Here is a 14,778-nt window from a genome sequence, read left to right on the forward strand (position 1 = left end):
TATCCAGCTTTTCCAAAGACAGGCAATGGGGTGGGGGGATGGTATAGTCCCACCCGGAGGCTTCGGAGGGCATCTTAAAAGCACATACTGCATGCACTAACTCTGGAATCAACCAGGGCCACGTCTAGCCATGGAGTTTGCACAGTCCTGCCGGAACTCAGCACAGCCCTTGGACAAATGGACATTAGCCCCCCCCCAATGAGATCAACCAAACTGAATAGAGATGGAAGGGACCTTGAAGGTCTTCTAGTCCAGCCCCCTGCTTAAGTAGGAGACCCTATACCATTTCAGACAAGTGGCTGTCTAATCTTTTCTTTAAAAAAGCCTCCACTGATGAAGCATCCACAACTTCTGAAGGCAACTTCTGTTCCACTGGCTAATTGTCCTCCCTGTTAGGAAGTTTCTCCTTAATTCTAGGTTACTTCTCTCCTTGACTAGTTTCCATCCGTTATTTCTTGTCTTACCTTCGGGTGCTTTGGAAAATAAGATGACCCCCCCTTCTTCTGTGGGGCAGGCCCTCAAATACCGTGTTTCCCTGAAAATAAGACTCTGTCTTATATTTTTTTGAACCCTGAAATAAGCGCTTGGCCTTGTTGCCATGCGCTCAAAAGCCCGATTGGGCTTATTATCAGGGGATGCCTTATTTTGGGGGAAACGGGGTATTCGAAGACCGCCATCAGTCCTTCTTTTCTCTAAACTGGCCATACCCAATTCCTGCAACCATTCTTCATATGTTTTTGTCTCCAGGCCTTTCATCATTTTAGTTGCTCTTCTTTGCACTTTTTCCCAGAGTCTCAACATATTTTTTATAATGTGGTGACCAAAACTGGATGCAGCATTCCACGTGTGGTCTTACTAAGGTTTTATAAAGCAGCATTAATATTTCACGTCAGTGGTGGGATTCAAATTTTTTTACTACCGGTTCTGTGGGCGTGGCTTGGTGGGTGTGGCATGGCTCGGTGGGTGTGGCTTAGTAGGCATGGCAGGGGAAGGTTACTGCAAAATCCCCATTTCCTCCCGATCAGCTGGGACTCGGGAGGCAGAGAATAGATGGGGGCGGAGCCAGTCAGAAGTGGTATTTGCCGGTTCTCCGAACTACTCAAAATTTCCACCACCGGTTCTCCAGAACTGGTCAGAACCTGCTGAAACCCACCTCTGCTTCATGTGATTTTGATGCTTTGTCTCTGTTTATACAAGCAAGGATTGCATTAGCTTTTTTGGCTGCTGCTACACACGGCTGGCTCATATTTAAGTGATCTCCTTTGAAAGGCAAAGTGGATTATAAATATACAAATATGAAAATGGTGCCTCAATTTAAGACCTCAAGGTTTTTGCAGACACGCCACAGACAGCAGGAAAATGGTTTTGCTATTTCCTCTTTCCAATCCGGCGCTCATGCCAGACTCCGCTGGCTTCTTCCCAGCCAAGTCGCAGCCCAACCTGGCTTCCCACTCCTGATCAGTCACGCGGTCAGCCAGGGGCTGCCCTCTGCTGCCCTCAAAATGTAGTCACATTATCATGCCTGCTGGCCTTTGTCTCTCCAATGGCACCCCCAATTCTGTTGCTTCTCCAGCCCCGTTGGCCCCCAATGCTCTTCAGGACTGATTTTGGCTCTATGGGGACTGGCCAAGGCCTCCATCCAGCCCCTCAATGCTCGGCATGTCTCCCCTTCTGTGGCATGGGGCCCTGCCTGGTTTGCCAAATCCAGGGCCCCACAAGGAACCCCCCTGAAAATCCTCACGCAACCTGCTGTCTCCAGGGGGGCTGGGAGAATGTTCGTAGACACTCCACTTTAGCACATTTGCGGAGAGTCTGATTTGGGAGGGTTGACAAATTACAGCCTTCAACGCTTCTTCCTGTCTCTAAGGCCCCTGATGTCAAATTCAGTGAGGCTGGCAAGGTCTCATTGTGGACCAGACCCTCTGGGAAAAGGGTGGGGAATTCACAGCCTGGGGGAGAACTGCACCAGGGGTGAAATGCTACCGATTTGCACCGGTTCGGGCAAACTGGTAGCGGCGGTGGGTGGTTTGGCGAACTGGTAGCGGCGGCTCGGAGGGCGAGGCTCCATCCACCCACCCAGACGTCATTAATTCCAGGTTTTAACCAGGAAGTAAACTGTTTTTTACCCTCTACTCTCTGTGACAAGCATGCGCTTTTGAACCAGTAGGGAAGGTAAGTAGATTTCACCCCTGGACTGCACCTTCGTCCAAAGTGAGGAGGCGAGCTCTTCCATGTTAGATAGAAATGCAATGTCCTGCTCATCTTTTAAAAAATGGATTAGATCAGGGGTGTCAAACCAGTTCTTTGTTTTGAAGGCCGGATCAGCGGGGCCCTGTGGGCCCTGTTTTAGCCCAGCAAAGTGCTGCAGGAGGCCATCCAGGCTGAAAACGGGCCGTATGGGACCTGCGCAGGGCCCTCTACGTCCTGTTTTGGCTAGGGTTGCCAGGTGTCCACTATTTGAGCGGACTGTCCACTTTTTTCACATTATGTTCACTATTTTTTTTCACAAAATAGTGGACATTTTTTTTTATTCAAAAGCTTTATGATGAAATTAAAATGTAATTTAATATTTTACATATTATTATAATATATTTGATGTTTTGAATTTTAAATAAAGTTTTGAAGTGATTATTTTAATACGTGTTAAAATGTTTGTAAGAAAATATATAATTTAATTGTAAAATTTTTTTTCATTTTTTTACTACTTAACACCCCCCCCCGCCCCCGCTTGTCCGCTATTTTTTGGAAGCAGGCCTGGCAACCCTAGTTTTGGCTTCCAGAGGCACCGCGGGCTGGTCCTTTGCTATTTCCAGGCTGGCCCCGGGGGCCAAATTCATGCACCGTCGGCCTTGAGTTTGACACCCCCGGATTAGATGATTGAACTGGTGTAATTAAAAAAAAAGCTGGAAAATCCTGGAAGCGTGGCTTGGATCCTATGGAGAGAGGTGCACAAATGGCGCCACCTCCAGCCTCCCAATCATTCACCTCTTGGCTTGGCTTCCTAGAACAGAGGCAGGAACCTCCAGCTGCTTCCAAGCTGGATATTCTCCCTCCGCCGCGCACACACAATCCAGTGAATTTGCACACTGCGTTCTTCTGTAGCTTTGCTCTTGGCCATTTCCACCTCCCTCTCCCCCCAACCTCCCAAAGCTCTGGAGATCAAGCGCATTGCAAAATATCGCTGGGCAGGAAAGGAAGAGGCCTCCCTCCGCCAGCTGGAACAGCAGCGCATTGACCAGGCGTCTAAAAATAACTTCTCCAAGTTTTTCCCATCGGTGCCTTGGGACTCCAAGCCCCGAGAACGCCCAGCCTGCTTCGGCTTTCGGCCCCTCCTCTGCCTGCAAAACGACTGGAAGCGGAACTTCTGGAGGCCAAGTTCCAGCCGGGCTGGACGCAGACAATAGCGCACAGAAGAGAGGCAGCCGCGGGCTCCCTTCCTTGGCTCTCAACCTGGAGTTCTAGGATCAGGGAGCCTGGCTGGCAAGGAGGCCACAGCCAGGCTCTGGGGCTTAGCTGTCCGTCCAAATTCTGCAGCAAGAAAAGCCTGCAAAAATTAAGTTTTGTTTTTTTGGCAGGACTAATCTGATACCTATAAATCAGTCTTTTTCAAGCTTGGCCACTTTAAGAGGCGTGGACTGCAACTCCCAGAACTCCCCAGCCAGCTGGGGAATTCTGGGAATTGCAGTCCACGCCTCTTAAAGTGGCCAAGCTTGAAAAAGACTGCGGTAAGCAATGAGTAGCCTGATTAGGTGGCTCAGTGGCTAAGACACTGAGCTTGTCGATCAGAAAGATCAGCACTCGGCCTCCTGCACCCCCCTGGGAGCAGGGGGGGAACGTGCTGACGCCCCCCGCAGTCCATTGTGGGCCTAGGAAGTCTCCTTGAAGCCTCCTGCACCCTGTTTTGGGCAGAGGAGGCCTCCCTGCACTTACCTGGGAGCCAAAATGGGATGCATGGGGACTCCTGGAAGGGTTGGGCGGAAAGGGGCAGAAATTTAACTACCGATTCGCCCAAACCGGCTAAATCCCACCACTGGCTATGCACCCTCAGGATGCCCTCCGGGTTCTCACTGGCCCACAATGGTTAGGGATCCTCGCCTACTGGACCGAATTGAGTTACGACCACAGACGTGCATCTCATCTTATGCTCAGGACCAGGGTGCAATTCTGCAACCAGTCTGACCACAGTGAAAAACAGGAGAATGTTCAGAGGAGAGCAACCAAGGTGGGAAAGGGCCCGGAAGGAGAGCAGGAGGAATATCTGAAGCCCTTCTTCATTCTGCCCCACATACCATAAGGTTGCAGAGAGACGAGGGGCTCCTCTTCGGGTAGCAGAAGGATTGTTCAGACTCCTTCCAAGACAAGAAAAAAAGGGGGCCACCCTGAAATTTCAAGGAAGTGAATGTTTTGTTGGGCATCTGGAAGAATTTCCCAGCTTCAGGTTTTGTTCAACAGGGGAACGAACTACATTGTGAGGTGACTCCTGGAAGAGTTTAAACAGAAGCTGGACAATGAACTGTTGGGGATCAATTTACGTGCATTCTGCAGGATTCTCGACTAGATGACCTCTGAGGTTCCTTTCAACTTTTCCATACTATGGTTCTAACCCTAAAAATGGCCAGATGTGACAGTTCACTTAAGCAGCTCAGTTAAAGTATGAGCAGCTCTGTTTGCAATGCTTACTAGTCTTTCTTGGGATTAACCTTGGTGAGGTTACTCTAGTGACTTGGCCTATTATGTCTAGTCCTGAAGACCTTACTTCGCTGAATAAGAAAATGCCGGCCAGCAAACCAAGCTCAAAAGCACCAAGAAGGCCCCAATTTATGCAAAGCCAACCAATAAATTAAGTTTATGCTTCGATATACCACGGGAATCTGGAAACTAGTTTGTTTCAGTAACTAGTTAAAGCACACTGGACAAGCTGAACCAAAATCGTTAGCACGTAATTCAATATACTGGTATTTGACAATTTGTTGTATAAATTGGGCTAATTCAGTGCAATCAGATTAACTGTGCTGCGCCGTAAACCCACAGTGTGCTTCCTCTTTGAGACACAGACCTCAGCCCCAGGGGTCTATGGCAATTTGCCGTGGCCAACTTGCCACAGCCAACTCACGGCAGGACAACTCGCTGCGGAACGAGAGTTACGCAAACATCAAAGGAACGGTGGAATGGGAATCATTAGAGAAAGGATGCAAAAGGAGGAACAAACTGAAACGGAAATGACAAACATTAAAGTATTTTTTTTATTTATTTTAAATGTAAATTGAATTTTTGAGTTGGCCAGGGCAGGTTGGATGCAGCAAGTTGTCCCGTTACGCATTCTGGCCCAGGTTGATGAAGCAGTTAGTGAAGCAGAAATATTGGTGCCAGTTGCTGGGTGGGCGTGGCCATGGTGGGCGTGGCCTAGTCAGCTTCCTGCACCATGCCCAGGGGAGCGCGTTTTTGCCCTCCCCGTGCTCCAGAGGTTTTTCTCAAGTCTCCAGGAGGACGAAAATGGCCTACCCAGGCTCTGGAGGCCAGAAATGGGCCCGTTTCCCGAACTTCCGGTAGGCCCATTTTTTGCCCTCCCTGAGCCTCCATATGCACCCTGCACTTACCTGCAACCAAAACAGGCCACATGGGGACTCCTGGGAGGAGCAAGGTGGGCGGGGCCAGCCAGGAGTGGGATTTGGGGGTTCTCCAAACTGCACAGAATTTTAGCTAGAGGTTCTCCCGAACCCTTGCGAACCTCCAGCAGCCCACCTCTGGTGCTCCTGCAGCAGAGACCCTCAGGGTCTCTTCTTCACAGTCAAACCACCCCCCAGCTCCGACCTTTGCCCATCAGCCCCCTATATGCCCCCAAGGGCCACTGGGGAGCTAGAAGAGGAAGGGCTGCTTTCTCTTCCCCCAAACTCCATGGAGGCTCATGCAGAGCTTCTGACCGGCCTTGAAAAGGAGAACAGGTGAGATCTTACCTATCGGGCATTCCTCCTCTTGCTGTCTCCATCCTGGGCAGCAAACGAATCCAGAGGACCTGCAAAGGAGACAGAACTCAGTTAGGAAAATTGCGAAGGACCTTCGCATCTCAGGCCAAGCAAAAGGACACCCGCAAAGCCTCCTGAGCACTTGGAGAGGCCACGAGCCTTTTCCTCGCCTCCTTCAAGGCCTCCTCCTCTGCACCCATTTCCCATAGCACCAGCCTGCCTGGCCAGTCCAGCCCTTTCCTTGCTGACACTTCCCCCTCCCCAGGAATGGCAACATATCTATGAATAATGTAGGGATTATTTTTTTCATCTTAGATACAGATACAGATTAACAGAGTTGGAAGGGACCTTGTAGGTCATCTAGTCCAACCCCTTGCCAAGCAGGAGACCCTACACTATTTATGACAGATGGCATTCAGGTCTCTTCTTGAAAGCCTCCAGTGATGAAGCTCCCACAACCTCCGAAGGCAACTTCTGTTCCATCGGTTGATTGTTCTCACTGTCAGGAAATTCCTCCTTATTTCTAGATTGAATCAATCAATCAACCAACCAACCAACCAACCAACAAATCAATCAGAATAGAGCTGGAAGAGACCTTGTCGGTCATCTGGTCCAGGGGCCAGATGGCGAGAAAATTTTGGTGGTCTGCAGAAAAATTATTTGCATCTTTTATATTGCACTAAATCAGGGGTTCTCAAACTACGGCCCTTGGGACGGATACGTGCAATGAACGCTTGTGTCGCTGCAGAGAGTCTCCCCCTTCAGGGTCTTTTTGTGTGGGTCAGAGGTGGACAGAAATTCCGACTTGCGGTCTGCTTCGGCCTCCTGGTGCGGGGCTTTGGGCGAAGGCTGGAGAGAAGTGCCGCTGGTGGCAAGGAGACGGAGAGCCTTGTTGCAGTGGGATTGCATCATGGCCTGGAACTAGCTGACCATTTTAGCCTGATGAGCCTCCAGGTGCCGGTACCTGGCTTTGCACTCCCGCAGGTCTTCCCTCTGCTTGGAAAGCCTATGCTCTTAGTCCTCAGTGAGGTGCTTCTACTAAGTCCCCTTCTCGATCAGATCCAATATGAATTGAGCTGTTTTGCCCACTCTGTCTCATGGTGGCTGCTTGGCTCCAACAACTACTTCCTGTTGGGGCTCTAAGGAGCCTGGGTGGGGAGGCAAGGAGTGGCAGGTAGGGGAGGGGTGAGTAGAGGCCAACGAGGCACCCCTCGATGTGAGTGACATCGAGTTGGCCACACCCACCTACGTCATATGACCACCTAGCCATGCCCACCCAGCCTGTCATTAGGCAGATCATATTAGTGGTCCGCAGGATTTAAAATTATGAATTTAGGTCCAAAAGGTTTGTGACTCCGATCTACTCCACCCCCCTCCATCCAAGCAGGAGACCCTATACCATTTCTGACAGATGACAGTCCAGTCTCTTCTTGAAAGCCTCCAGGGATGAAGCTCCCACAATTTCTGAAGGCAACTTCTGTTCCACTGGTTGATTGTTCTCACTGTCAGAAAATTCCTCCTTATTTCCAGGTTGAATCTCTCCTTGATCAGTTTCCATCCATTATTCCATCCATTAGTTGCAAAAGTCACCAAATAGTAGATTTACACCCTAAAGAAGATTTGGAGCAATAGGATGCTGGGAATATTGAACTTTCTCACTGACATGTTCAGATCACGGGTGAGCAGACAATTGCTACAAAGCCACACACAGATCCCACAACCTTGTGTTGCGATCTACCTAGCAACCCCAAGAGCAACTTCATCTCTTCTTTAGGTCTCAGCCCTCTGAAGATGACAAACATACGAAAACGACGGCTTGTACCAAAGTAAGCAAAGTGGAGTTGTGAAAACAAAAACAAAACCAACAGCAACATGACCAAAACAAGGGGAAAACATCCAACCACAAATCCTTTCCATCATCGGTCCCCTGATGGCTGCATCCAAATTGTACAAAGTTAGCACCCACCCCTCTCCTAGAAGAATGAAATATTTTGAGAAATATTTAAAAAGGCAGAATATTATATTTCCCTGGATGAGAAATGGAGATGTCAGCACTTAAGAGATAAAGAGATAGCTAGCTCTATTCATAAGCAAATTCCCTGCAGCAAGGTCTGAACAAAGGTAGGGTTAGCCCTCAGCCACAATAGGAATTGCCCAAGAAGCCCCTTCATTGTATCAGCCAAACTTCAACCAAGCTTAGACAAACTCCTAAAATATGTACATGGCCCCATGGGAGTCTGACAACAGCCAATAGAATACATGTTCTTGCACAGGAACAGGAAGCTCAAGTTCAAAGCCAAAAGAGAAGGTATAAATACCCCCTATTCTCAACTCCATGTGGGCAGCTGCCCAGGACCCATGTGGTTTGCTTCATCATTAAACCATCTTTTCAATCAGCCTCCATGTTTTGGAAGAAATATTCATCTCAATGATGAATGATCAGCTGCAGCCATCAAAGGCTGCCAATCCCTAATTTGATAATACACATTTTAAACCACAGAATTCTAGGGCTGGAAGTGACCTTGGAGGTCTTCTAAGGCAAGAGTTCTTTTTTTAAAAAAAAATTATTGATTTTCTATTAAATACATTTCTTAGTGCTTAATGAACATCATATTGTCTGGGTAATTATTACTTAATCTTTTTAAATTTACATTCTTAATCTCCACCTCTTTTTTCCAGCCACTGGTAAAATAGATTCCATGTTTGATAATAATCTGCATCTTCTTTGTTTAATTTTCAATGTCAATCTGTCCATTTCTGCACAATCTAATATCTTCTTGACCATCTCTTCATCTCGCGGTGTATCTTCATTTTTCCCAGTACTGTGGGAATATAATCCTCATTGTTGTTGAAACATGTAATATTAAATACATCCTTTTCTTATCAATTTTCTTACCAAGGCAAGGTTGTCCAATCTTTCCTTGAGAACCTCCAGCAATGAGCAATTCAGCCGTTTCGTGTGTGAACCGATTTGTGTGAACCGGATGCTAATTTTACATCTGGTTCACTGAAACGGTAGTTGCAAGGACTGGCTGGCCCCGCCACCCTGCCCCTCCCCTCCCAGGAGTCTCCACACGGCCCGTTTTGGATGCCAGGTAAGTGCAGGGCCCGCGCAGAGGCTCTGGGAGGGTGAAAAACAGGCCTCCTGAAAGTTCCGGAAGTCTGGAAACGGGCCTGTTTCCGGCCTCTGGAGGGCGTCTGGAGCCCAGGGGAGGCTGTTTTCACCCTCCCAGAGGCTCAAGGAAAGCCTCCAGAGCCTGGGGAGGGCGAAAATGCTCCCCCGCCACCGTGGTGCAGGAAGCCGAGTAGGCCACACCCACCATGGCCACGCCCTACCCAGCAACCAGGCAGAGAACCGGTTGCTAAAATTTTTCAATCCCAAGCTAATGCGTATCATCTTCATCTTACAGCCATTCAATGAGCAATTGCTTGAAGTTACAACAGCACTGAAAAAAGTGACTTATGATTGGTCTTATGACTGCTGTAGCATCCCCACAATCATGTGATCAGAGTTCGGGCGCTTGGCAACTGGCATATTATTTATGATGGTTGAGGCATCCCCACATGACCAGCATCCGTGACCTTCCCAGCCGACTTCTGACGCACAAATTCAATGAAGGAAGCCAGGTTTGCTCAATGACTCGGTGACTCACTTAACTGCAGTGATTCATGTAACAACAAATGTTGAGACTTTGGAGGGAAAAAGTTCAGAGAAGAGCAACTAAGACGATCAAAGGCCTGGAGACTAAAACATACGAAGAACGGCTGCAGGATTTGGGGCTTGGCTAGAAGAATTAGGGGCGACATGATAGCAGTCTTCCAGTATTTAAGGGGCTGCCACAAAGAAGACAGGGTCAAATTATTCTCCAAAGCACCTGAGGGCAGGACAAGAAACAACGGATGGAACCTAATCAAGGAGAGAAGCAACCTGGAATTAAGGAGAAACTTCTTAACAGTGAGGACAATTAACCAGGGGAACAGCTGGCCTCCAGAAGTTGTGGGTGCTCCATCACTGAAGGTTTTTAAGAAAAGACCAGACAGTCACTTATCTGAAATGGTATAGGTTCTCCTGACTGAGCAGGGGGCTGGACTAGAAGACCTCCAAGGTCCCTTTCATCTTATTATATTCTATCAACACAAAACAGAGCATGACTCACCGACCACTTTCCTTAGCAGTGGAAATTCTGGCCCCAGTTGTGGTCATGCGTTGCTTATCAACGTAGACAGAGAAAGCAAAGTCCTATCTTCATAATCTCCAAAACACTGGAAATGATATTTGGGGTCTCCTGGTTGTAAAGCAATTGACTCCTATTGGAACAGAAGAGCACTGGGAAACGCAGGTATATAGACGTACAATCGTTTTATTCCCAGGTTGCTGGAAATTTCTAAATTCACTCAGAGACATTTCCGAGCTTACTTTGCCAATGGAGGGGGCAGAGGAAGGGCTTCTGGGGGCAACTTAATTGCCGCAGCAGCCAAAAACGTTAATGCAATCCTTGGTTGCATAACAGAGACATAGAATCAAACTCATGTGAAGAATTAGTATCACTTATAAAGCCTTAGTAAGGCTGCACCTTGAACACTGCATCCAGTTTTAGTCACCAACCTACAAAAAATGTTGAGACTTTGGAAAAAGTGCAGAGAAGAGCAACTAGGATAATTAAAAGGCTGGAGACTAAAACACATGAAAAACAGCTGCAGGATTTGGGTTTGGCTAATCTAGAGAAAAGAAGGACTAGGGGGGACATGATAGCAGTATTCCAGTATTTGAGGGGCTGCCACAAAGAAGAGGGGCTCAAATTATTCTCCAAAGCACCGGAGGGCAGGACAAGAAACAATGGATGGAAACTGATCAGAGAGAGAAGCAACCTGGAATTAAGGAGAAACTTCCTAACAGTGAGGACAATCGATCAGTGGAACAGAAGTCCTGGGTGCTCCATCACTGGAGGTTTTTAAGAAGAGACCGGACAGTCACTTGTTTGAAATGGTCTACGGCAGTGATGGCTAACCTTTTCCGGACCGAGTGGCCAAAGGCGCCCAAACCCCCAAAATGCAATGCGCACGTGGCCCCGTGCATGTGTCCCTCTGCATGCCCATGCCCCCATGTGTATGCGCATGTTCCCCAGCACCCGCCCCTCCCCCCACGCATGCACGCGTGGTCCCCTTGCGCATGACCCGCATCTCGTGCATGCGCAGCAGAGACCTGAAGACCAGCTGGCCAGCGGGAGGCATGCACACATGCCCAGCAGTGCTGAACTGGGGTGAAGGCTCACGTGTCCACAGAGAGGGCGCTGTGTGCCACCTCTGGCATGCGTGCCATAGGTTCGCCATCCCAGGTATAGGTCTCTTGCTTGAGCAGAGGGCTGGACTAGAAGACCTCCAAGGTCCCTTCCAGCTCTATTCTATTCTATTCTATTCTATTCTATTCTATTCTATTCTATTCTATTCTATTCTATTCTATTCTATTCTATTCTATTCTATTCTATTCTATTCTTCTTCCATTCCATTCCATACCACTCTACTCTATACACTCTACTCTATACTCTACTCTACTCTCTACTCTACTCTACTCTACTCTACTCTACTCTACTCTACTCTACTCTACTCTACTCTACTCTACTCTACTCTACTCTACTCTATTCTCTGTTCCCCTAATCTTGCAGCTTCCTGGCTGTCCAGCACTTCTCTCTCTGAATAAGGCATTCCAATGGATTTCTGTTCTTCTGGGATGAATGGGAACGTGAGAGACCAGGGAGGCTGCAGAGCACAGAGAGACGATGCAGGAGGGAAAAAAAGAGACTCACACCGTCTTTTGCCACTTAAGTGGATGCAGGAAAACCACATTCTGCCCAAACAAATTTCCCTTGGAAGGAGATTCTAAAAGTAAATTGTCTTTGCTATCAGACTAAATAGTAAAAAATTGATAGGGGAAAAATGCAGGCGGATTCTTTTTGCAGGGTCTTGCAAATAAATGTCAAACGTTGACTTGCGAAAGCAGTTGCTTCTAAAAACAGCTGACAGCCCAAAACTCTTCTCCCTCACTTGGCTTTGCACAGACAGGAGGACAGGCAGAGATTATTAATAATGCTGCAGTATTGACAGTTTCCCAACAGCAAGCGGAGAAATCCATCTGTCCGGAGTTTCAGGATGCAACTGAAAGAATGAACTTAATCTGCAGCTGTTGGGGCTGATTTTGGAGCTTCTATTTATCTACGGAATTCATACAAAAAAACCCCCCTTTCTTTGAAGTCATCTCTTGCTGAACTCAGGGACTCAGCCATGGAGGATCTTATACCACTCTATAAAGCCTCAGTAAGACCACACCTAGAGTACTGCATCCAGTTTTGGTCACCACATTATAAAAAAGATGTTGAGACTCTAGAAATGAGGGGCCTGGAGGCTAAAACATACGATGAACGGTTGCAGGAACCGGGCATGGCTAGTCTAGTGAAGAGAAGGACCAGGGGAGGCAGGATAGCAGTGGTCCAATATTTGAGGGGCTGCCACAAAGAAGAGGGGGTCAAATTATCCTCCACCTGAAGGAAACAATGGATGGAAACTAATCAAAGAGAGAAGCAACCTGGAATTAAGGAGAAACTTCCTAATAGTGAGGACAATTAACCAGTGGAACAGCTGGCCACGAGAAGTTGTGGATGCTCCATCACTGGAGGTTTTTAAGAAGAGACTGGACAGCAACCTGTCTGAGATTGTATGGGTCTCCTGCTTGAGCAGGGGGCTGGACTAGAAGACCTCCAAGGTCCCTTCCTATACTCTACCCTACCCTACCCTACTCTACTAGCCAATGTCATGTGATTAACATTTAGGTGCTTGGCAACCAGCACGTATTTTCCATGGTTGCAGCATCCCAGGTCATGTGATTGCCATCTGCAACCATCCCAGCCGGCTTCTGAGAAGCAAACTCAATGGTGGGGAAGCTGGATTCCGTGAATGACCAAAATTAACAACGGCAGTGATCTGCTTAACAACAGTGACAAAAAAAAAAAGATTGTAAAATTGGGTATGACTTGCACAACAACTGCCTTGCTTAGCAATCAAAATTCAGATTGCAAGGGAGGTCGTAAATTGAGGACTGTATCTGTATCTGGATTTGGAATAACTGCAGGCCAATCCACCATTTAGGAGGCTGCTTCCTTCTGTCGGAATCCAGACTGGTTTAAAGGATGATCTGCAAATCTAGTGATATCCTGGTGTCAGATTAGAATAGAATAGAATAACAGAGTTGGAAGGGACCTTGGAGATCTTCTAATCCAGCCACCTGCCCAGGCAGGAAACCCTACACCACTTCAGACAAATGGTTGTCCAATCTCTTCTTAAAAACTTCCAGTATTGGAGCATTCACAACTTCTGGTGGCAAGTTGTTCCGCTGATTAATTGTTCTCACTGTCAGGAAATTTCTCCTTAGTTCTAAGTTGCTTCCCTCCTAGATGAGTTTCCACCCGTTGCTTCTTGTTTTGCCCTCAGGTGCTTTGGAGAATAGCTTGACTCCTTCTTCTTTGGGGCAGCCCCTGAGATATTGAAACACTGCTATCATGTCTCCCCTAGTCCTTCTTTTCACCAGACTATACCAGGGGTCGGCAACCTTAAACACTCAAAGGGCCACAAAGGCCTTAACCGGAAGCCCCCCGTATCAATTCTGGAGCCAACCGGAAGTCTGGTTCCCCCATCATAGAGTCTCCTCCTAGTGCAGCATCCTTTTTCCTCTACTTGTCCTAATCGAAAGCTCTATCAATTGTGGAGCCGACCAGCAACAGGGAGCCGCAGCAGAGGGATGAAAGAGCCACATGCGGCTCCAGAGCCACAGGTTGCTGACCCAGTTCCTGCAACTGTTCTTCATATGTTTTAGCCTCCAGTCCCCTCATCATCTTTGTTGCTCTTCTCTGCACTCTTTCCAGAGTCTCCACATCTTTTTTATATTGTGGTGACCAAAACCGGATGCCCAGTATTCCAAGTGTGGCCTTACCAAGGCATTATAAAGAGGTATTATTAACACTTCACGTGATCTTGATTCTATATCCCTCTGTTTATGCAGTCAATGAGTTTGGAGAGGTGATTCTTTTCAGCCTCCCTCACATCTGGAGATCTGGCTTCCACCTACCTGCTACTTTGACTGCCTTGAGATAAAAAGAAATATGTACCCATAACAATATATGCCCCATTGCGAGACATGGAATTTCATCCATGGGACTTGGTTTCAGATGAGCAATAAAAACGTTTTATTCCATGTAGTTTTTTTAATTTAAAAAATGCAGGCTGGAGGTTTGGATCTTGTTTTTTTTTTTTTTTTCTGAATAGCTCTGTTCTTAATCTAGTTTCACCATTCTGCTTCTGCGCTTCCCCAGGAAAGGTTCTTGAAAGGATGCCTGTTAAATATTCAGACTGATAAAAGAAACGGTAAAAATAGAACCGGCCCGTCAGGGGCCATTCAAAGACTCTCCTCCAATCTGGGAGCCAGAACACAGTTTCCACCCCCCCTTCAGCAGGGGCAGACCACACTGGCTGGGGATGATAGGAGCTGCAATCCCCCATCGCCAGAGGGAATCCCGTTGGGGAAGGCTGACCTACTGCAATGAACAAGGAGGGGACCTACTGCAGGAGGTGAATGAAACCGTCTTTGAACCATCTTGGTTGTCCCAAAGCAGGTGTCAGCAACCTGCGGCTCCGGAGCTGCAGCCCTCTTCTGTGGCTCCCTGTCGGGTGATCCCGCTACTGGCTGGCCCCGCCCCTCACCCTCCCCTCCCAGTCACTCCTCGCCTGGCCTGAGAAGGTAAGGGTGATGGCAGGTGATGGAGAAGTG

At 47.9% G+C, this 14,778-nt stretch overlaps 1 protein-coding gene across 1 annotated transcript in view; it reads right to left on the reverse strand.

Annotated features, from left to right (window-relative positions):
- The window catches only part of SCARF2 (scavenger receptor class F member 2), a 76,819-nt gene that overhangs the window by 49,956 nt on the left and 12,085 nt on the right, over positions 1-14,778 (reverse strand). The window contains exon 2 of the mRNA XM_070950782.1: positions 5,955-6,013. Within this exon, the coding sequence (XP_070806883.1) occupies positions 5,955-6,013 (59 nt within the window). The remainder of the gene's footprint in view (positions 1-5,954; positions 6,014-14,778) is intronic.

This window comes from Pituophis catenifer, unplaced genomic scaffold (assembly GCF_029215685.1).
Source record: "Pituophis catenifer annectens isolate HBS135680 unplaced genomic scaffold, rPitCat1.0.hap2 SCAF_10, whole genome shotgun sequence".
Classification (NCBI taxonomy): domain Eukaryota; kingdom Metazoa; phylum Chordata; class Lepidosauria; order Squamata; family Colubridae; genus Pituophis; species Pituophis catenifer.